Genomic DNA, 23,830 nt, shown 5'->3' with positions numbered 1-23,830 from the left:
TGCTTGTTGTGCGGGGCAGGGCTCAGCTGTTGGGCCAGCAGAAGCCCGCTGGGCCGACGCTGCTCCTCTGCTTTCTTGTTCACGCCAGATTTGCCTGCTGTGCGGCTGCGGTTTTCCCACCCACTATTTCCCTTTTTCAGAGGGCCTGCTGGAGGGAAAGACCACAACCCTGCCCTGGGTGGTGGAATGGGGGGCGGCTGTCTGTTGCTGCACCCCCACAGCAGTTCAGAAATGCTTATTGCCAATGTGGAGTGTGGAGGTAGGGACACAGACTCCAGGTAAGCTTTTTAGCAGTGCCTCCTTTATTGTATGTGGTGCAGGACAGGCAATGCAGAAACAAGTAGATGTTAATAGGGACAGCCGGCACCACCACCAAGGCAGGTCCTCCCAACTCAACAGCAATGGTCTATTGCCAAGAATTGAACGCCAGCTTTACTCTGCCCATAAATTGCAATATGTCATAGGGCTCCACAGCATCACCAATGTGAGTTCACAGGATCATAACAACTAGACACCTAAACACGTGGTCCCAGGCCCCAGAAGGCCTTGTGGATGATGCAGATGGTCTTGAATTTGATCCTTGCAGCCACCGGAAGCCAGTGGAGAGATTTTAGGGCTAGGGAGATACAGTGACTGGGCTTGAAGTCAAGAATAAGTCTTGCAGCCTTGTTCTGGATTAGCTGGAGGGGGCGAAGGGAGGGAAGGGGAAGGGGAAGATTGAGAAAGAGACTGTTGCAGTAGTCCAGCCTGGAGAGCACCAGAGCTCTAGAGACATTGAGCTTCTGGGAGGGGGTGAGAAAAGAAAGAATGCCTCTGAGCAGGTGGAGCTGGAAGTGGGACTTCATGTTAAGGTCCATGATGTGAGGGGTGAAGGAAAGAGCAGAGTCAAAGATGACCCTGCAGTTTTTGGCCTCACAAGATGGTGGGGGTAGAATGCCTGAAGAGGGTGGCCGGAGGGTACGAGGGAAAGAGGGCACAGGTGTCCCGATGAGGAGGATCTCTGTCTTACTTGCATTGAGAAAGAGATCATTTGCTGCACACAATGCCTGGATGGTGGACACGCAGTTGGGGTGAGAGAGGAGGAAGAGAGGGAAGTAGAGGGAAGTTATAAGGAAAGCTGTGTGTCATCAGCATAACACTGGAAATGAGGAGAGAAGACGGGGATCAGGCGAGCAAGAGGGGAGAGATAGATATTGAAGAGCCATGGCAATAGGATAGAGCCTTGGGCGACGCCACAGGTAGAGAGGGTGGTGGCGGAGGAGAAAGGGCCCAGTTTCAGCTGGGATGGGCGGTTAGTGAGGAAAGAGGTCAGCCAATCCAGTGCCCGGTCAGTGAAGCCGAAGGTATAATGGAGTCATTTAATGAGGATATAATGGTTGACAGTGTTGAAGGCAGAGGGGAGATTGAGGAGAATGTAAACAGTGGTAGAGTTGTAGTCAAGCTTGGGGCTGATTTCGGAATACAACAGTTGAATTGCAGTACTCAGCTTTTCCTCATAATTTGCCAAAGGATATCCTTTGATATGCTGTCGAATGCAGTCCACAAATCTACAAACACTGCATAAAGCTTCATCTTGCAGTGGGCCTCATTACGAGGTCGACGGTAACCCGCCGGTGCGACCAGCGGGTTGCTGCCTTCCTCCTAACACTGTTTCCAGCACCTAGCTTCCCAGTGCCACCGGGTCATTACAAGTCCCGGCGGGCCGGGAAGTCAGGTGCCGGAAAATATGTAAGTCCCCATTCCCATGGAATCCTATAGGACTCCATGCCATGGGAATGGGTACTCGGAAGCCCCAGCACCTTTGCTGATGATGCCGGTGCTTCCATGGCACTGTGCCAGCCGGGGCTGCTGCGCCTGGCAGGGTCAGACCTGTCAGGCGCAGCGACCCCCACAGGCAGACTCGTAGTCTGGCGGTCTGGAAACAAGGATACCGGTAAGCTTACTGGCACCATTGTTTCCGGACTGCCATACTTGTAATGAGGCCCAATGTATTTCTGGATTAGCAGATGCAGGTGAAAGCTTTGATCAACTGTGATCATTTGCTTTGTAAAGCCCACCTGAAGATTGCTAATGATTTCTTTTTCATGTGGCCACGCCTGAGGGTGAGATAAAACAGGTTTTGCTAAAATCTTGCCCACCAAGTCTAAGAGGGAGATCAGCTGGTAGCTGGCAGGTAAATTCCCCTCCCCCTTTTTTATAGATAGGGACAATGACAGTGTCACACCAAGAGGCAGGCACAGTGCCCGTAACCATTAATGCATTAAAAATTCTACAAAGTACCAGGCTCCAAATCCAAATTTCATCTTGAAAACTATCACTACGGATTCTGTCCGGCCGGCAGCTTTACCATTCTTTGGGCTTGCAATTGCCCTATGTACCTCCTCTATATTGAAGTGAATAGTCTCCCCCTGTACTCTATTTTTTCAGGCAGGTCCGATATCTCAGGACAATTCTTAGCATCCTGGGACTATCATATAATTTTTGGAACGCTGCCTCCAGGCTTCGCCCGTGATGCAGCATTGACAATTTAAATCCCCATTAACCTCATCGCCAGCTATCAGTTTCCAATAGGCAAGATGGTCAACTTTTTCATGGGCCCTCAGGAAAGCCTCCCATCTCAAGGAGAAGCCTTGTTCAATGCTGCAGATGGGTATTTCTGACTGCTAACTGCCCCCTTGTTCCACCTTTGTGCTGTGGAGAGTGGTTATGTCACTTTTAATCCCCTTTTCTGCACACAGGAAATTATCCTTAATAGAACATTGCAGTTTTTAGTTGCCTCTCACCCTTGATTCATTACCCATGGTGCTGCATCTTGCTGTCTCTGCATATTCTGTGTTCTTTCCTCCGTGGTGGGTTTCCTGTAGTGTTTTGATGTTTAGTTATTTTTGGAGATGGCCTGTTTAATTAAAGAGTATCATTTTTCATTGAACCTTGATTAGACATTTTCTCTATTTTGGACTGTTGTTCATTGCTGTTTCCGTTGCTACTGGATCACATTCACGCCCTTCTCCAGAGTACAGCCTTCCCTTGGCCAACATTACCATTCCAATTGAAGAAGGTATATCTCTTGACCGGGCCTGATTTACCTTTGTGATTCAGATCAGTCTTGTTTTGTAGCAGTTTGAGCCCTGAGTAGGTGCTTTAGCCACTACTCACCCTTGTAATCCTGCAGGGCAGAAATCACAGTCTCTGCCTGAAAACCCCAGTGAAGATTTTACATCTTTTAAAGGTCCGCCTAACCTCGCATGGGTGGTTGCCAGGGGCTTCATTTCGGGGCAGTTTGCATTTCTGCCTTTGCCAAATCTGTAGTTTGCTATTCATGTCATGGCACCAAGATTGTCGAAGAATACATTCCACTTTGCAATCTCAGGTTGCAACAGGAGAAAGAGTCAGTGTATTTTCATTGCAACCAGAGCATCTCCATCTGAAAAAGTGAAGTCCTGAGTGAGTTGAACAGACCCCTTCTATATCATTTTCCATAACATATCACTTAAGTAACAACATTTTACAATCCCCTGTTGTATCTCGCTCATATATATCCCTTAGCGTGTTTTCATAACAATGCACACTTCTTTTTATCAATGGACACGGCTGCCATGGTATGCCGTCTTTATTTTGAATATAAGAATGAACATATATTGAATATTTTATAACGAAAAATGTTATGAAGAATGCATTTATGGGTGGGGTAAAGGGTTAAATCTTGTGGCGAAGGGGTTGGGGTGGGTTTTTTTGCGGTGAGAAACAGGGGTTTCCCCCCAAAAAAGAATTTGTTATAACAAATCTTTTCTAACGAAAATATAAGTGCATTCGTCATAAAATGGTTCGCTATAAAGACATGTAACCAGCTGCCATTTTATTGACTAATAATTGGAAGTTCATGTTTCCCTCCCATGGCAAAGAGAAGGATATTTTTCTCCCTCATGTTGATCCCACGTACATTATGCATGTTTGATTTGATTTGAGGCATTTATATAGCACACTGGACAGACAACTATATTTAGCATGTAAAAGCACTTACTAAAAGTAGAACATGCTTGTGTTTGCTGCTGACATGCACCAGGGTAGACTTATAGTATGTTGTGCCTGAAAACATGTGCAACACAACATTATACCAATGTTTGCCGCTGTGTTTCACGCGATGGAACAGAAGATTTAAAATGTGCCATTTGTAACGCATCCCACAATGTTGTCACTTCATCCTGGGAGGGGGACTCTTCCCATAGGGCCAGGGAGGTGAGGCCGCTATCTGAGAGTCCCCCTGGGGGTGGTACTCAGAGGGAAGATCCCAAGGGTAGGGACTCCCTCTATGGGAGAAGTGAGGACAGACCAGAGAGAACGGAGTATCCACACGATCAAGCGGCCAGACCACTATCACCCCAACATACCAATAGGGACCAGATAATCCCATCCTTGCTATCTCTTCTTTCTTCTGATAATTTCCTTATGCATGTGCATCAGGCAAATAGTACTGTGATGAGGAAGAGTGAGGAAAGAGTGCATATGGATGACTCAAAAAGTACTGCCAGGAGGAAGAGCAGGGTAATGAAGAGCCCTACGTGGAACTGATACGAACATGCTAGCTGTTGGAACCTAGAAAGACAATCAGGCATTAAAATTGATGAAGGACTCTCCTCGTTGTCAGTCCAGACCCAGAGCAACTTCATGCTGGGGAGTGGAGCTGCTCGGAGAGGGCACGCTCCAGACATGAATGCTTGGACCGAGCAGGCAGGGAACAAAGGAATGAGAAGGCGGAGAAGAGCCATGACCTAGCTGGTTGTTGGTAGATCTGGCATCCAGTGGAAGAATCCATGGCAGGCGAGATCCGACGCGCAGCGAGAAACCAATGTGATGGACCCGCCAAAAGCTGCAAGAAGACCACGAGAGCGCTGGGTAATCTGCAGAACCTTACTGGTGTTTGCAGAGGGCCAGTACCCTTGCGGACCAAGAGCAAAGTTATGCAGAGGGGAACCCGGAAGGCACAGAGAGAGCCCAGAGGCTGTGGTTGGGCGGAAGTGCAGAGACATCTTCCTTGTCCCAGTGGAACCTGAAGAGAGAGTCCAGTTGAGAACAGAGGCGGTGAAGGAGCACCCCAAAGAGACTCAAAGAGAGGCCTGGCAGGAGAGTGAACAAGACCTAGTAAAGAGACATTATAGAGTTTAGGCTGCATTTGAGCCTGATGATCAAAAACAAGCTCTCAGAATGTCTCTTTGTATTAATGCTGCTATCAGGTAAAGCGTGTGCTCTTTGCTGCATACGCTCTATGTAACTCCAGACCAGTCCATCTGTTGCACAGAGGTGTTAGCAGCTATTAGAACTACTGAGCGGCCTCTCTGGAAATACACAGCCTTTTGCAAAGTTATAGTTAGCATGTTATGATTTTAAAACTCAATAAAGTACTTTGTTAGAATTTCTCTGGATTTAGGGGGAAATTTAGTGACCATGGAATGCTTGATTGCTCTAAAAGCCATTTTCCATACGGACTTTGCTAAGTGGAGCGTTTTTCAAATATGTCACTTCTATTCTTTTAATTTATTTATTGTAATATGTTTTAGTACAAATAAACCATACACAAATATTTAAAAACAAACAATCAAAGGAGTTGTAACAAATCAAAGAACATATCAAAAACTGAAGGACCCCTGCACATTAAAAACATATCTAACAACTGTCTAAAATACTAAAAGCTACATTTTAAGTCGCAATTGTCAAAGAAATCTGTTTTCTACTTAAAATATGCATCCAGAAACTAGAACAAGAAAGCATTGAGGCATTAAAGAGGAATCGAGAAAAATGAAAAATGGAATAGAATGTAGATTAGGACAAAAGATAAATATGTATTGTAAGGTCTCCAGGACATGGTCTTCTTTGCAAGATCTGCACACCCGAAGGTTCCTTGGAATCTTCTGGCATGCTCCAGTTACCTTCTGAGTGGGGAGTAAATTAAGTTCTCAAGCAATGTAGTCTCCTATTCTGCTGGGAAATGTCCTTAAATAGGGAAGACCTTGGTCAAGTTGTTTTTCGAAAAAGGGTACAATGGTAAATAATGTGTGGTTCCTTGCTCACTCTGTTGTGTCATTTTAGTGCAAGGGCCATAGTCTTCTCTGGACCTGTCTCGGATTCTCAGCTAGGTAATGGGTTGGTATGTCTGGTTTCACTTAGGTAGAAGTACAAATACATTGAATTATGTTACAGTGAATGTTCAGAATTAAAGTGCCATAGTAAAAAAAGGCTGTGCTGCAGGCATTATCTGACTTCCTATTCCACAAAACTAGATGTTGTTTCTAGAGATTGTTTAAATAGGCGAATTAAAGTGGTAATAGTAGCATTAAGTGTTTGCGACTGTGTCTTATACTACGGATTGTTGGATTTTGGAGGCTATGATGCATTTGGAACACTGTGCTAAGCAGAAAGGATCTGGACTACCTTAATGTGTGTAGATGTACCACTCTAATTTTTAAGGATGATTGGATCGCCTGTCAATGCATTTTTTTTTTAGGAAACACAAATGGATTGTGTTCATTTAGATGTGATTCTGAAGCCACACACTAGACACTATTTATTTAATTGTTTTTTTTTATAAAGTGCTTATATGAGTTTGGTTTCTAAGTGCGGCTCTGGGATTCGAACCTCTGTTGCTTTGCGTGGTCCTGACCAGCCCCTGTGCTATCCTCCTATGCAGCTTTTCTAGGCCATTTACCAAAAGATGAGGCATCACATTATTTGTAAACAATCTGCTGCTACTCTAAATCATGTGGCCACAGCAGGGAGACTGCTGTCCTAGCTGGTATGAGAACCTGCCAAAGGAGAGAGAAGTAATAGTGACCACAACAGACCAGACGGATGAATACATCTGCTGCTTGTTTTGAAAAGTTTAAAGTTAATGAATCATGCACATGTTGCATAATTCATATAATAAGGCAAGATAACGCCAAGATTATGTGCCGAAAGAGAGAGAGAGAGAGAGAACAATAACTAGAGGCGTGGGAGGGAGAGAAAAAAGGCTAGACATGGACAGACATATAGCTTAAAAGCAGGGAAGAAGATTTACATTGGATTGCAAAGGGAGGAGTGAAAGGTCATCCATCCTGAGGAATTAGTCCAAGATGATGTAGTCCTGCTGATTAGAGGACATGTTTAAATCATCTCTCTAGAAGTGGCAGAATAGACCAAAAGATGATAGGATAGAGGCAATGAAAGTGGCACCATAAGGAGTAATGAAGATGTTTGTAAAACAAGATATGGGGCCTCCGGGTTTGAAACTTAAGATTTTGACTGTAGACAATTGATGGTGTCTTACTCCATTTTTATCAAACCATTATAAAAACGAGTTCCATTGTTCACTTCTGCATATTTCCCTCTCAATTACTTCCACTCATTCCCCACAAACTGTTTTACTTCCGCTTATATTCTAAAACGTGTATTGGGTGGATTTCTTTTCTCCAATCATGTCCATTCTCTTGCTACGTCCAGCCTTTCCACAAGTAATACCTCATTCTTTGTTGATTGTAATATCTTTTGCTTATCCCACTTCTACTCACATGGATCATTTGAGAAATGTTTTATTATGGCTTTCACACATGCTTAATTCTCTATTCTCCCCTTTTCCCATTATATTCAAAATTAGAATTGTTGGTCGGTTGTGAAAAAATCCATTCGCCCAATCACTTCCGAATCACAGCTTTTTCTCAATCAATGTGTACATGCCCTCCATCCTTCCTTCCCACTGCCTTCTATTCTAAATTACATATGTTTTTCCAAGGCTTCTCACGACCACACCACCGTAGATGTTTCTATAATTCTCTTTTAAAGACTGTCTGTCTTATTTTCCTCCTCGTTTTTCTCTATTCCACGTGTCTTCTGAATCGAGTTTGATAACAGCACTGTAAAATCTAGCACATTACGCAATTAGGTTCCATGTAGCAAGCTTCTATTTGTCTGAATTTGCAATTGACTTTTCTTTTCCAGTCACCAGAGGCAACAGCGTGCGGATCATCTGCGTGCATATGATACAGGAGAAGACAGTCAACCTGTATAAGATAGAACACAAGTGGCTGTTAAAAGACCTGACCTTGATCGATGGAAAAGATGGCACTCAGGTAAGTACATTAGTGTTTTGCACGTGCTAATATCATATTTCTCTCTGTCAATTACTCCATGACTTCTGACACCTGTTCCTGGACATACAATTGTTACCTTGAATGAATTTTGATTTAAGTGATATAACCCTTGCGGTGGGCCGACTCAGTCTGTAATGACCAGCTGCCCAAATCAGTGGCCTGAGTGAAGCCAGAGTTCCTTAATGTGGGTGGCAGGCCTGACACTTGCAGTGGTTGCTCCGTCCCCTGAGGGTTGTATCGCCATTAGCACACGTGTAGTTCCTACGTGGCTGCTAAGGGTGTGTATAACAAAAAAAGGAAATCTTACCTTGAGGTGCGGTGCCACACTCCATTTTTGTAGTCCGTTTTCTGTCGTGATGACCGAGACATCATCGATAAGGAAACAGAGTGCGAAAATGGTCAGCAGCGCTGCACTACGAGCTGAGTTTTCTTTTATTTGATGTTTAACACAGTCTTAGCACCCATGAAAAAAGTACATAGGTGCTAAGGGGTGAGGAGGGAGCGGGGAAAGAAAGGAGGAGCGGGGAAAGAAAGGAGGAGCAGGGAAGGGGTTGCTAGCCAGAGCAAACAGACTGCTCCTAACTGGCCAGAGCCCTTTTCAAGGTGCTAATAATATGTAATCCCTGTATTAGTTGTAGACTATGCCCATAGAGGCATTCAAACTCAACAGGCGAAATCTGAACTAGAGACATTATACACTATGGGCCTCATCACGAGTTTGGAGGTGTGGTAAAAAATAGCTGTGATTCCTTTGCCACCACTTTTTATGGAGTTTGACCTTGAAGTTGAGAATATGCCTCCAGCAAAATGGTGAAGGTAAATCCTTCACTTTAAAGCCCAGAATCTGTAGAGTTACTGTGCAGTATTAACACTCATGGTAATTCCACCATTTTTCTCATGGGGTCCGGTTTTATGGACTCAGGAATGGAGATGTACAATACCATACCACCTCATGTCATCCTGTGGTAATGCCACAGGACCGAGAGGCAGTAACGGTAAATTATTTTAGTGGTAAACTGGCAGATTTACCACCAAATTCGTATGGAAGCAGTCTGTTACAAGTGCAATGTTGCAGCACAAATAGTAAGATTCAAAAGACTGGTTCATTTCGAAAACAAATCAATCATAAATACAGTCTGGGGATAAGACATACATTTAAAAGTAACCCATACTCCCATGTTAAAAAGTAAAGCTGAAGGATTACAAATTCTGAAACGCTCGCATTCAGGTTTTAGATTAATTTGGTAAGGACTCTAATCTTATTTTTGCATTAAGGAGAACTGGCTGAATGTTTATTTAATGCCAACACTTCACAAATGAATGGTCAGCGAAAGGCACGAGGAGGAGCAGCAGTTTCATTTCTGGAAATTTCTAATCAAGAATCTGACCATTTCGTAACTGCAGTGCTCCTCGTTTTGCTTCCCCATGAAAAATACATAATTTCAAATACACTGCTGTTAATTGGTCTCCCAAAGAAGGTGGTGTTTCATAAGGATACAGGCTTTGACCACTGTAACATATATTATATAATTATAATTGACAACACAAACCTTTGGGAAGGAAAAATGAAAGAATGCCTGGAAATACTGTGTGGGTCACGTGACAGAAAGATAGATGAAGGAGCGATATCTCATAATATTTTTGGGGGTCCCACCAATCCTCAGCAGTCATATGGAGTTAAATACAGTGATCTCCATTGCATGACTACCAGACACACGGCCGCCTTTTCAGTGGGATGACCTGTGGGCCAGATCTCTGCATGTTCATCTGATGGGTTTAATGGGTTATGTCAAGTGGCAATTGTCTGTTTAAACGTGGAGTAACATTTCCATCATTCATTCATTCCCTGGACCACAGGACTAGCCAACCCTCTTCTCCAGGTCACACGTAATCACTGTCCTGACCAACATGTCACAATCAACATACTCCCCACCCACAACCATTCCCAACCCGATAAAATAGGTCACTACCCAATAGTAGGTCTATGCCAAGTTAATGCGCACCTTGAAACATACAGCCATTAAGCAGTGCAACTAAACATGAAAGGTTTGCATGCCCGGGCCAATCTACTCATTATCAACCAAACTGGAAAACCCGGTACCTGGTGTTATGCAACCTTTACCACCAAAATGAACCTTAACTTTGTTAACAACCCAACCTCTCTGCCTAAACAGTAGGTGGTGCTCTTCTCACTGAATTATGTTTCTGCCACAACTCACAAGCCAGTATGGGTGCCATCTCCAAGTCTAACTGCAACATGCTCAGTCTCAACCAAGATAAGCCGGTGGCATCATTTCCATCGAACACACATCTTACCTACACAGGAAATCCTAGACAAAAAGTACTGCCGTTTATTGTATTCCCTATGCCGCTCTTTGGACACCTCAAGCTCATCAAACCATTACAATGCAGATAGGTGAAATAATTTTAAAAATAGTCTAGAGTGTTACTGCATATCCTCCTTCACCTTCCCATTCTTGGCAAGAATCATTCATGAAAAGCTTCACATAGACTGAGGCCATCTCAACTCCCTGACCCAACATCCATATCCAGGCCAGTCAACAGATTTCCTGCCAGCTGGGTCTAAAATTCAGCAAGGGCTTGGAGTCATCTCTGTACAACTAAGCAGGATTCAGTGGCTGCAACTTCCCAAAACCCTTTCTCTTTCTAAAGCATAAAAAGGCATGATTTACAAAAGCACTTAACAATGTGCAATCCCTTTCAAATACACATTGCAAATCAGGCCCAAAGTCTTTCCAACTTTCCAAAAATGTCCTCACAAAAAGTCTTCTATTCCTGGTGCCCCCTCATCTCTGAAACTATGGCATTCAAATGAAAAGATTCTCTCCCTCTCTCAGCTTTCCTCCCACGTGACCTTCAGCAAAAGACCAGCTGAGCCCATACGGCATATGCATTGCCTCTCCTCTCAAAGGTCTAGCCCAGATAAAAAATCACAAAATCTGAAGGAAGACTTCCACCACAAGACACATGTTCACTTTGAGTTACTAGAAAAAGCTAGACCATAACTTAAAAAACAAGCGTTTGACATTCCAACAGTCAAAAAATCTTCTGTCTCTAAAAGAAACAGTGGGCCTCATTACGAGATGGATGGCAGCCATGGAGCTGTTAGCTCCATGGCTGCCTCCCATACCGTGCCTGTGTCCGGTGTAGTTCAATGGGGTCTTACCGATGTAGTCCGACCCTTGCGGGACCGGTAAATCCCCATTGAAGAAACCATTCCCCATTCCCATTCGAGCCCCCATAGGGCTCAATGGGAATGGGGAGGGCGCTAATAACGAGCTTGCAAGTCGCAAGCCCGTTATTAGTGCCCTGGTCCCTTAGCGGGACCCGTAAGGGACGTGTGGTCTGACCACACGTTCCTTACGGTCCCAGCCAAGGGACCTTGGAATAGGGCAGTAAGGGATTACCGGCACCGGTCTCCTTACCGGTGCCAGTATCCCTTACCGCCCAGGTCGTAATGACCCCCAGTGACTTTAAAAAGCAGCATTGGTGCACCCAAATGACTGGTCTTTGAAATCCGGTTCAGTGGTGCAGCCAACCTCAAATCAGAGACTTGTTATGATTCACGCTTCCCAACTCTCTTCTCACGTGGCCCCAGGCCAAGAGCGTCAGTTCTTAAGGACAAAAAGATATGGACCCATAACTCCAAAACTGAATTTTCAGCACAAAGACCGTCCAACATCCAACTCCTTCGGGTGATAATACTCAGGACCGTTGTTCCTTCATCAAGTTTAAAAAGCCCTAGATAAAGGTGGGCATTGAGGACCACTCACTTTCCCATAACCCTCCCAGAAGCCCCTCAAAATTGGGCAAGATCTGCACAGGCACCACTTGCCTACTGGTTCTTCTAGAACTCCCTTGACATCAATGACAACAGGATGACCCCAAGATCATGAAAAGGAGGGGCTAACCTGGGTGAGGTGGATCAAAAGAGCCCTGCTGGCAGGCAAGTGGCAGAGGTACAGGCCCATACCTGCTCATGCCATTCATGCAAGACCAATTCAGAGTCAGACCCAGTCAGCTCCCTCGTGGCAATGAGGTCGCCTTGCCAGTACATTTCACCATGTGAAGATCTCATTATCATATCCCATACTGTTTACTATATGCCTCGTAGAAAAATAGGCAGTCTGCACGCGAGAATTCGCACAGAATGCCTAACTGTATTTGCCCATCACAGAACTTGAATGCGGAAGCGGATGCTTGCCTAGCCTGAAATGATGCATGTCCTCCCTTCCTTGAAACTCTGCACCATGAAAGTGAACATTCCCGCTGCTCTCAGAGTTTTCATGAAGTCTTTCTCTGAACAGGGTAAAGCCTCCGTACTTCACGTCAAAGCCTGGGGATGAGTCAGAGATAGTTTGAATGCAAATGAAACATCAGCATGTTAGATCTGGACCAGATTACAAATGTAAACTTAATACTTTTTTTTTTTTTAAAACGTGTCTTTGCTCTCGAAAACAAACTGAAAATGCAAACACAAAGTCTATACATATATTGTTGGAGTGGGTATTACCGTACTGACAACCCGCCACAGAATCAGCCTGATCCCTGTAAACTGTACAGCGCAATGCAATGCAAACAGCCTGCCGATGCAAGGCCCGATTCATAGAATGTGTGCAAAAATCCTGCAAAGTCCCTTGTGCTGAACATTACTTTGCGCGTACCAGCGGGCAATGTTTTCTTTGCACGCTCCACGTATTCATGGAATGTGATGGACAAAGTAATCTGATGCGCAATACAAATCGAGTTGCCCCTGGAATACCCAGGCCACGCAACCAAAAAAGCAGATCCAGCCACATATACCAACCTTTGCGCAGTCCGCATCACCGCCATCATGCACCCCGTCCATAATGAATGCCATCCCCCGCGATCAACGCAGCACCCCGCTGACACTGCGTATGGTCCCCCGTAACTCCTAACTACACCCCAACAAAATGCATTACATGTCTCTTAACTCAAGTCGGCTCCCGGTAAATCTGCGTGTAAATCCCCATAAATGACAGCTGCACCGCGCTAATCTTCATAAGTGCACCCCTAACTTCAATTGGCACATCAACTGCGTGCCAGCCCGCCCAAATCCCTGACTGTACCTTCCCTTTGTGCATTGGTTCCTATGCAATTCGGACTTTGCGCCTCCTATCATATGACAGAGAGATCACAAGCTTTGCGTTCATCTTTCCCCACGTAACCTTGCGCATTCGATTCCTTTGCGTAGCCCGCCCCTCGATACGGCCACGTAATTCCTTGTTACTCCTCATTCTGTGTGGCGAATGGGGAATAGGCATGTTCCGCCCTCTTTTTTTTCCCTTGCATAGGCCTGTCCCACCCTTTGCGTGGAGTCTCGCACAAAGCGCTCGACTGCAAACAGACATGCCGCGCCTGCGCAGAGGCCCTGCAAGGTCCCGGAAGAGCCAGCAAAGTCGGATCCATGTATCAATGAAAGGCGCTTTGTGCGCTGAAAAGTGTGCAAAGTCACTCTTCTGCGTGCAAACAATACTGTAAATCAGGCCCCAAGTCTATTAAACAACAAACCTGTTTATTGCCGCTCCTTCTGTTGCCTCCTAATTGGTGCCAGATTCCATTTAAAAAAGCAATCATCATCCACAACTCTATTCATGCAAAATAAAAAGCAGTGCATTTGCGCATGAAGGTCCACTCTAGTTAACCAAAGACCCATACACCCAAAGCTTTCAAGGGTATGCAATGATTTTAACAAATTAAATTACAAAGAATGCTGTAATAACGAAAATGTTATCATGAAAAAATATCAAATGTATGTTTAAAACAGGTGGGGAGGGAGTTGGGGTGCATTTAAAAGCATAGGGAAACAGGAGGTTTGGGGAAGGGCCAACCAAAATAAAAAGAAATTTAAAAATTCGATATTTTTCATTATAACATTTTTGTTATTACAGCATTCTCTGTAATGTATTTCTTTATAATCATGTGTAACCCTTTGAAGCCACATCGTGATCCCTTGTGGCCTTCCCCAGTGCTGTACCTATACTTTAAAGCAGTCTACCCCAAGATCAGATAGGATCCTTACCTTTTCGAGCCCAGGCAGCTCCTCAGAACAATACACTTTGGGGCTGATTCATGGAATTTGTGCGCCGAAAAACAGGGTTTTGTGCGCCATTATGCCCGCAAATCCCTATTTGTTAAACAGGGATTTGCAGGCAGAATGGCGCACAAATCCCCGTTTTTCAGTGCACAAATTCCATGAATCAGCCCATTTGCCTCTTAGCTCCTAGACCAAGAATCAATCTTCAATGACATGCACCCAACAATGGTCAGTCACCACATGTTAGGGAGAATTCTCATACATGGCTGATTTCCCTTACCTAAAGAGTCCGCCAGCAGCTTTGCTGGATTTCTAGGATTCATTTTTTTCACCTGGTAAGAGTGTGAGCCTTTTTTTCCCCCACTCTTACATGTGTTTTGCTATGTGTATTTCTACTGTTTGTGTGATCTTGGGCACTGGGGCCTCACCTATTCCATGTGCATCACTTTTTTTGTGTGTTACACAGCACCTTCAGTGCAGTGACACAGGGTTGTCTTTGAGACTTCCCACTGATTCCATTTTTCTGGGGCTGACTACTGTCCCCCAGAAACAGGTAAAGTTGCCATTAACTTTATATAGACACTTTAAACCACAGACCCAGTACACCCCATCTTACATGGAGTATTGGAAAGCGTTAACTCTTATCCCTTTTTGTCTGTGCCACTTGGAGCCTTGTTTCGCTCCCTTGGTGGCAGTGGTATCTACCCTAACTTTCCTACCGCAATTATCTTATATAACGTGGTAATGTTTTAGGCTATCACATTAGCCTGGAACATAAACCCGCCTGACCAAATACATTTTATTTTTGTTCCGGCTGGGTTTATTCGCCATTTCTTTTTGTTAAAGTCTTTCTCGTGTTTTTCTCTGCGTGCCAAACCGGGGATGATTCCTTTGTTCGCTGTCTTTTCGTGGGCTTATGCACAGAAGCCCTCCTTAAGGCGCCTGATAGTTTAGGTGGGCAGGATGTGAGGGAGGGAGCTTCGGACTCCTGCCATGGGTTGCCGTAGTAACCCAAGTCGCACTCTTGTCCGATTGGCTAAGGGGACTGGCCTTGCCAGGCCAGCCACCCTGCTGTGTGATTGAGAGCCAGGCTGTATGAATGGGGGAAAACTGGAACGAAAGAACCAATGAGGAACTGGAAGAAGAGGACCCCTAGAACGACTGAACCGCCCGGTGAAGCCCTCCTGCGGGTCCGAATCTCCAAATCCGACAACAGAGAAGATCCTCCAGGAAACTTCTTCCCTTGAGCTGGTGGGACCAACCAGTTTGCCCAAACTACAAGCCAGTACCCCTCCTCTGGTCAAATTCGCTGTACAGAGCTAAAGTGTGCAGGGTTGCCAGGAAGGTCGGACCCTGCTTGGGTTTTAAGGAGCGCACCTTTTATTTGTTGTTTGGCACTGCTGCTGGTTTCTTCCCTGGGTGGTGCAGGACCCTCCAGTCTTCCTACTTGTGATTAGTCTGACAGTCGCTTCAGGAACCGTGAGCCTGCAGGAACTACCAGGAACGTCTGCCTCAGCTACAGCCCCCTCTCCGTTTTAAGGTACTGTGCAAATCCGGTTGTGCGTTTCGCTCAGCCACGGTGAAAGTGTTTGAAATCTTTCTCCAATCCGAGGGCTTGTCCTTCTCTTCTCTTTGAACTATCTTTTCTACCAACCAACCTCGTCCGGAATCTGTGCCACAAACTTTACTACAAACTACATTGAACCTATTATCTTGAGCAAAAGACTTTTGAACCATTGACTTTGGCCCTAAGACTTTTCTATTTGATTTTAACTGTGTAGCCTCTTGTTCAACTGCTCAGAATACTTACCTGTTGGTTTGACCTAATTGCTGATAACTTTGTCTTTGCCTCCCTTTTAAATTGCTGGAATGCCATTTTGCTCCCACTTCATTTTGTGAGACTAACTTGTCTAGAATTTAAGGGAAGTGGTGTGGTGTATTTATGATTGTGATTTTTAACTTGCTTAGAAAGGTGAACTGTTATACAACGGATAAGTAAATAAATATATATTCTTTTACTTAGAAACCTTGAGTCAGTGTTTGCCTGAATCATAGTAATTGCTGTCCTTTGTGTAACTATCTTGTACTGCTCACTTACTCTTGAGATATGTCTGGCTGCTCCGCTACCACTATAAATGTGTAGTACAGGCTTGTACCAAAGGTGACATTGTACTGTCACTTGTAGTCCTAATTGTGTGTAGTGTTCCCAAAGGGTACTGCATATATTTCTGCCTAACACCACAATGCACCCTTGCTCTAATTTGTACTTATAAACTTGTACTATTAATTTACCTTTTCATGTGCACTTCAGACAAGCAACTCAAAATGTTGTCTTTACAATAGATAACACAAACATCAATGCATGAACATACAAACTGATGTTTTCTAAACAGAAAGCTGGTGGCGATCTCTCTCCTCGGCTGGGGCCCTCCTCTGGAACAGCGTCCCTCTTGCCCCTCCGTCTTGAGCCGGTTCTCCTCAAATTCCCAAAGCACTTCAAGACTTTCCTCTTCACCTCCTCCTTCCCCCTTTCTAATACCCCCACAGTCACTGAGATTGGTGGCATGGGTTCTTATGTGTCCCTCTGTGTCCCGGCTTTCAACCCAATCGCCCTCAGCCTTCCACCCCACCCCAGCACTTGCCTTTGGGCACCCACTGGCCTGTGTCCTCACTGGCCTGCACTTACTATTGGCAGGTGATCACTCTGTACCAAGCAATCTCTGCCATGCACTACTTCTGCACTCAACTGACTCCTTGGCACTTCCCTTTGTGGAACTCCAAGCACTTAGCGCCTCCGCTGCCCATTCTCTCTCCCGGCACGTGCACGTTTTGAATGCTCACAAGGACTAGCAGGACCGCCCCTTTTCTGTTCTTCAGTCCTCTATTTGCCTTTGTTCCCATGCTTCCTCCCCTCTGCCTTGTGGGCGCGTTGAAACACACATTCTTGATATTTAAGCGCCTTACAATGCACAATAAATAAAATAAATAAATGAAAGTGATCTAACATTGTTCCTGTCTGGTGAAACACGCTTGTTTCCGGTCTATAATCTTTCATGTTTCATTTCCAGGATAACCGCTGGCTTGACCTCCATTTTGAGAAGGTCTACAACTGGGAGGCCTGTACCACTGCCTCCAAGTACGCCTTTGTACGCCGCCTTCGAAAGCTGAAGAAGTCCTATTACCAAGAGGACATTGAGTTGCTCAATTTTGACACGGACTACGTGGAAGATGCTGGATTTTTACAGGTCCCAGAGGACATCGTCCTTGCCTTGAAACTTTGCCTTCAAGCCATGAACTGTGTGTGTCTTTTAAGCTGCCTATAGAAGTGTGCTGAGACTATAGCACAGCTGACCTATTTCCATTGCTACTGGCTGAAACGTACTATTTCAGCGGCCACTGCCCTTCATGCATCTTCTAAAGGCATCAGTTGTATAAAATATCGTATTGGAAAATGACCCCCTCGCACCTAGAGGTTTTTCATGATCTCCTCTTATAAAAATGAAGTCACCAATACTCAGTTTGCAGGGTCCTTCATTGACGCCCATTCCCGTATTCCCGTATTATTGATTATTATTCAAATTCTGATGACATATTTTCATGTTTCTTTCTTCTTCTGGGCATATTTCACTCTCTACACATTTCATTGATTTAGAAAATGTGCTGCATAAACAAAGTGCTCAGTGAAAGAGTGAATTCAGCGAGAGAGAGGTCAAAGAAAAGGACGCCCGGTAGATTCCCACATAAAGCCGGAAGTCAATGAATGCTACTGCATTTACCATCATTCATTCAAGCATATTCAATTCTTTCACAGAAAATATCCTATACTTTCCAGAAATTCGTGTCCCCTTTGTTTTAAATCCTCGCCCTCCTTTCCTTCTATCTGATACAATGTGCATATTGCTTTCTTTGCTCGCATGCATCCTGTCACTTGGCAGCTTCGATTTAAAAAAAAAAATAAAAAAAATATAAAGAGGTCCATTTGGGATGATCACCTGCATTTCTCGTTGTTGCCTCTAGATGGCACTGTTATTCAATATACCTTTGAAAGTCACCCAATGATTCAATTGTATATTAACTAAATATTAAGTTAAACCATTTTGAAATGTGCTTAATTTTCCTTTACTTGACAAAACTGTGTAACGTTTTTAAAACGTTTAAAACTGGAAGAGCAATTGCTTATGCAGAGCAATGTCAGGCAATAGCAACGTCCCGAAAGGATAGTTCAGCGGCTATGTGTTCGCCTTGGAAGCAAGACGACACAAAACAACACAGGTTTGATCCCCAACTCCCCGCGGCTGGGTGAGCACGTTTAAAAATGCAAATAAATAAAATAATGGATTTAACATATTTCAACTTGAAAACTAGGCATACACAGATTACACATGAGGTTTTAAGGATGTTGAGAGATTCTTATGTTTACCAGAAAATGCGTTTTTCATGTTTCCCATTGAAAAACCAGGATTAGGTGTAAATGCAAACAATCATTTCCAATTAACCTTTTAGAAGAAACTGTTTATAAAATGGCAATTTCTAGATTTTCTAGGTAATGAAAGTTATAGGCTTTTGGAAAAGATTATAACACTGCTTTTCGCATATCTCAATAACCATTGCTCCCTCCCCTTTGATATGCCATATGATATGATATTCCCTCCTCGTGTTCACGTTAGTCTAGTTAGTGTAATGTTTGTATCCAAGTTCCTGATCATAGGTACCTTATATAACTACTAGTTTATGCTAACTTGCAGCCTACTGCATTTGTGCTCATTTCCTCATATTCATTATTCAAGGTTGGTGTGTTGTTTAATCACACTTTTGACGGACATCTTGCTCTAATATTTTTTGTAATGTTTATGCAGACCATACTATGATGTTCTAAGACGTATTATACAAATCTTGTATTCTTAATGATCTTAATAAAAATATCGAAACACAAAAAAAGAACATCCTGTTTAAATGTATATGGTCACGTAATACCTCTTATTTATTAATGGTGCTGTTGGCAACATGGACATGGATATTTCTGTTTGATTACCAAAGGTGAGGGGGGTAGTTCCATATATTTGACGCTGTACTGTGCATGTTTTTATTAAGAAAAGAATGTATAAATGTGGATTGTTTGTGTTCGAGCATACCATACCGCACATTGTACTCCATATGTTTCGGATGGAAATATTGCCATGGAAATTTAATAAATGGTGGATTGTTTGTTTTCAAAGCCTGTGACATATGTATTGCCTGTACTTTGCATATTGTGTTAAGACAATTGGCATGCCAATTTAGTATTTTGGGAATTATGGGTATTGAAAGGTTCTTGTATATAACTAGCCTTGTACTTCACATGGATTTAGTGTTTAAAGTCTCTTACACATAAATTACAGAGTACTCTGCATATACATAAATAGTGGGTGCATAGACACACCAGTTTCATCTGTGGGGTTATCAGAGTTTCAAGGTGTTTACCAGGGGTCAAGTGGGGGTCAAAAAAGTGTGGGGACTCATTAACATTCCAATTGAATGTGGCATCACCAGAAATTATCATAACAATGTTCCCTCTGAAAAAAAGTGGGGGGACTCCTGAAAAAAGTGGGGAGACTCCGTCCACCCGCGTGTAACCTCGACTTGATCTCTGGTGCTTACATATATCTAGTACCTCACTCTTAATGTATCTGGTGGGGATATTGACATATCTTATTAACATATGGAGGATTATGGGTGTTTAAATGCTCTTATATATATTTAAACTATTCTCTACGTCTATCCCAATGGAGCACAGACATATCAAATAACATATGGGATATTTGGGGTGCTTGTAGGTTTTTACATATAGTTGTAATATTCAAGTTTAGGTCAGCTACTAGCATCTTTTCTTCTTCATTCACGTTGTTCTGCCACCACAAACCCCTCCTTGGGGCTGCCAGCCACATATGGAGGACTCATGAAGGCATTCCAGTAACTTGCACCTGAAAGAATCCTGATAGTGGGCCAGATATTGCACTCATATGGGATTGGAGGGTGGGCAATGCTTTGCACTTAAATTGCACCTTAGGAATATCACTCTGATCTTTCGGGTGGAGGACTTTCAGGCACTTCGGTTCACTCCATCGTAGTCGGCACTGCATGTAACTCTACATCATTTGAGGGTGGGCCATGCCACCCCATGTAATAATGAAATGGGGACCTTGTTCGCACTCGTAGGAACTAGGGATGACATTTTATCACACCAAGATTCTCTCAGTGGGTGAGTATTATGTATTCATTCAGCACTTAGATCATCTGCGAATCATAGCTTTGCTCCTTGTACATAGATTGAACCCAAGATGTAGACATTGTTGTGTGCAGAACAAAAAGAATCACAGACTTCCTCCTGCTCCTGTTTACCGACTGATTTTCAATTAGCGTCAGCTACTCAATCAAGCGAAAGTCATGCGGAAGCAATTATTCAAAAAAAGAAGAAATTGATCCGCACTGAACTCCACATCAAATTGATGTGGAGTTCAAGGCGGAAGTGATCCCAGAGGTGTTCCAAGTATGCAACATCCCAAGGGTCTTTATTGATAACCCGAATTTTAAGGCCAATTTCAGCAGTGTAGGAAACCGGTGCAGCTGGGATGGGATCATTTTGGTGATAAAAACAGCGGAAGAAGAAATAAAAAAACAAAGTGAGGAATTAGAGGTCATGGAAAAGAAACTAGCAGAAGACTTGATTACAAAAGATGTGAAATTACTTCTTGAAAAGATCAATGAAGAAACTTAAAAAAGATATTAAGACATATAAAGAGGAACGGACGTATCCATATCTCCATCCTGACTTCTATCAAGATCAGAATAAGAATTATCCTAAAAAATCCTACAACAAATGTAGTGGCCAAAGAAAACTGTTTGTGACATTTTCTGATACATCTAATCGCCTAGAGTGGGGGTGACTCCAAACAAGGGAGAGATGTTACTCCCTCAACATCAGGTGCACTAAATGCACCACCTCAGTGGTTTTTTCAAGGACGAGGGGGGCGACGGGGAAGAATAAGGCAACCGAGACAACAAGCGAATACGCACCAGACAATCGGGTGACTGATCTTCAAGAGACATGGTAGCCATGATCTTCAACTTGACCAAACATATCCTGACTAAGACCGAGGAACAAGTCCTAACGAAAGGATTAAGCTACGTACCCAAAGTCGCAGATGATTTGAGACAGAGATGGAACTGAGGTGTTTCTTTAGATCCATCAGATTGAAATATTTTTTCCGGTATCAAGAAGACGTGGAGAAGAACAAAGACAAAACAGAGAATGTGACAGGACTTAGACCTCCATCCACTTTCACTCCTTCTTCGGCCATGATTAGCCAAGAGATTCAAGCATTTGAAAACAAGTTCCTACATGAAGTTAAAAACCATACCAAGACAAAGAACTACACCAGAGATAACCTCACCATTGAGGAACGGCAAGCTATAAAACATCTTGATACCAATCCAGATTTCCGGATTAAACCCGTCGATAAAGGCGGGGGGATTGTCTTATGAGGCAGAGAAGAATATCGGAGCGAAGCCCTTAAATTACTGAACAACCGCCAACATTATAAACCCCTGACTCATGATCTAACGAAAAGACTACAAGAAGAAATCAGCAGCCTTACCACCTACACTGCCGAAGAAGGCTGGATTGATGAGAACGAAAAACAATTTCTCAACAAAGCCCATCCCACCACAGCAGCCTTTTATATACTGCCCAAAGTTCACAAAAACAGCCAAACTCCACCTGGCAGACCAATTGTGTCAGCAATTGGATCCATCTTGGAACCCTTGTCGCAGTATGCCGACTTTTATTTTTAGGCCTTTTGTGACGAAAATGACATTGTACGTAGGTGATACGACTGAAATGATTAATGTTCCTAACGCCTTGGAAACAGAATGCAATGATATCCTTGTGAGCTTCGATGTAGAAGCATTATATACAAGTATACCACAGACAGCGAGCATTGAGGTACTCCAAGGATACCTAGAAGCAAGACCTAACCCTAACACTAGGGTACCGACCCCTTTTATACTTCAGTGTATAAGACTAGCTCTCACCGAAAATGTCTTTATTTTCGAAGATACTTTGTTTCAGCAGATACATGGCACCAGCATGGGCGCTGCATTTGCACCTGATATTGCAAATGTGTACATGGACTCATCTGAAATGAAACACATCTACAATGATACAAACCCTTTTAGGTCTAACATCAGAAACTGGCGTTGTTATATAGATGATGTCTTCGTCATCTGGAGTGGAACAACAATGGACTTAGAAGCATTCAGAATATGGCTCAATTCACAGAAAGTATACCTTAAATTCACGATGACATCAGACACAAAGGCGTTGCCTTTCCTAGACCTTATGATCCAAAAAGATCAAGAGGGTAAGCTGGAAACAACTTTGTACCGGAAAACCACCCAAAACAATACCCTGCTTCATTACGGCAGTTACCATCCCACCAACCTAAAAATCAATCTGCCATACGGACAGTTCCTCCGTATTAGAAGGAACCGTAGTATTAATCTTCAATATGAAGAACACGCTAATGATTTAGTGGAGCATCTGACACAACAGGGCTACCCACGGAAATCCAATAAAAACGCTAAGAAAAGGGCAAACCCCCCATCCTCCCGAGAAGTCTGTTTAACAAAACATGTCAAAGCCGAAGGGGATAAGATAACCTGCGTGACTACGTACAGTCCTGTAAGTAATGCAATAAAGAAGATGATTCTGAAACATTGGTCCCTGATAACAACTCCGTATTTTCATCCACAAAAACCCAGATTCACTTTTAAGAAAATGCAAAATTTAAAGCAAATGTTGGTCCATACCTTCAAAGAAAACAAAAACAACTAAACCTTTGGGGTCTCCCTCCTGTAGTAGGGCATTTCAAGTGTGGACATTGTTCCGTCTGCGATCTTACTGAAAACATCAAGATTATCACCCTTACAAACATCAAATGGGTCTGTTCAGAATTTACCAATTGCAAAACCACATGGGCCATCTGTGGAATACGATGTCCCTGTAATTTGTTATACATTGGTAAAACAAAAAGAGCAGTGCTGCAGCGCATATGTGAATATCGGTCATGTGTGAAAAATAGGGTAGCAGATTAACCGTTGGTAGAGCATTTTCAGGAAATAAACCTACTCAAGCAGACATCAGCTGGTTTGTTATCCAAACTGTTCCTATGAAATAATGCAGAGGTGATAGAGATCTAGCTTTAAGACGCCTGGAACAAAGATGTCTCCAGAAACTAGACAGTGTCAAAAATGGTTTAAACACATGTATCGAATGGAGTCTATTCCAACTATCCACTGGAATGATGATGAGAGACCAAAGATAATCATGAGAATCGTAATGTGAACAATCAGCAGATAGGGAACGATGCAAAATGTGTAAATTCCAGCCCTAAGGCACTCATGGCGTAAAGGTACACCGTATTTCCATCATAATAGGCACATAAGAGATAATTCTCTATGGTTCAGGTGCCATTAGTGAGCAGAAGAGAGTGAATATCTGGTTTTGCAAACATGCTGCTGTATGTGTACTGTAATGTAATATGAATAATGTCAACAAATCCAGCAGAGATAGTCATTGTTTGCTGAAGTACCA

At 43.5% G+C, this 23,830-nt stretch overlaps 1 protein-coding gene across 1 annotated transcript in view; it reads left to right on the top strand.

Annotated features, from left to right (window-relative positions):
• LOC138581296 (exocyst complex component 1-like) overlaps positions 1-19,407 on the top strand; it is a 137,227-nt gene extending 117,820 nt beyond the window's left edge. The window contains exons 2-3 of the mRNA XM_069652507.1: positions 7,969-8,099; positions 17,268-19,407. Coding sequence (XP_069508608.1) covers positions 7,969-8,099; positions 17,268-17,522 — 386 coding nt within the window. The 3' untranslated portion in view covers positions 17,523-19,407. The remainder of the gene's footprint in view (positions 1-7,968; positions 8,100-17,267) is intronic.
• Positions 19,408-23,830: the final 4,423 nt, after the last annotated feature.

Source organism: Ambystoma mexicanum, chromosome 3p (genome assembly GCF_040938575.1).
Source record: "Ambystoma mexicanum isolate Mex_15411 chromosome 3p, UKY_AmexF1_1, whole genome shotgun sequence".
Classification (NCBI taxonomy): domain Eukaryota; kingdom Metazoa; phylum Chordata; class Amphibia; order Caudata; family Ambystomatidae; genus Ambystoma; species Ambystoma mexicanum.
Note: the sequence above shows the minus strand (reverse complement) of the source record. Positions and strands in the feature narration are given on the sequence as shown.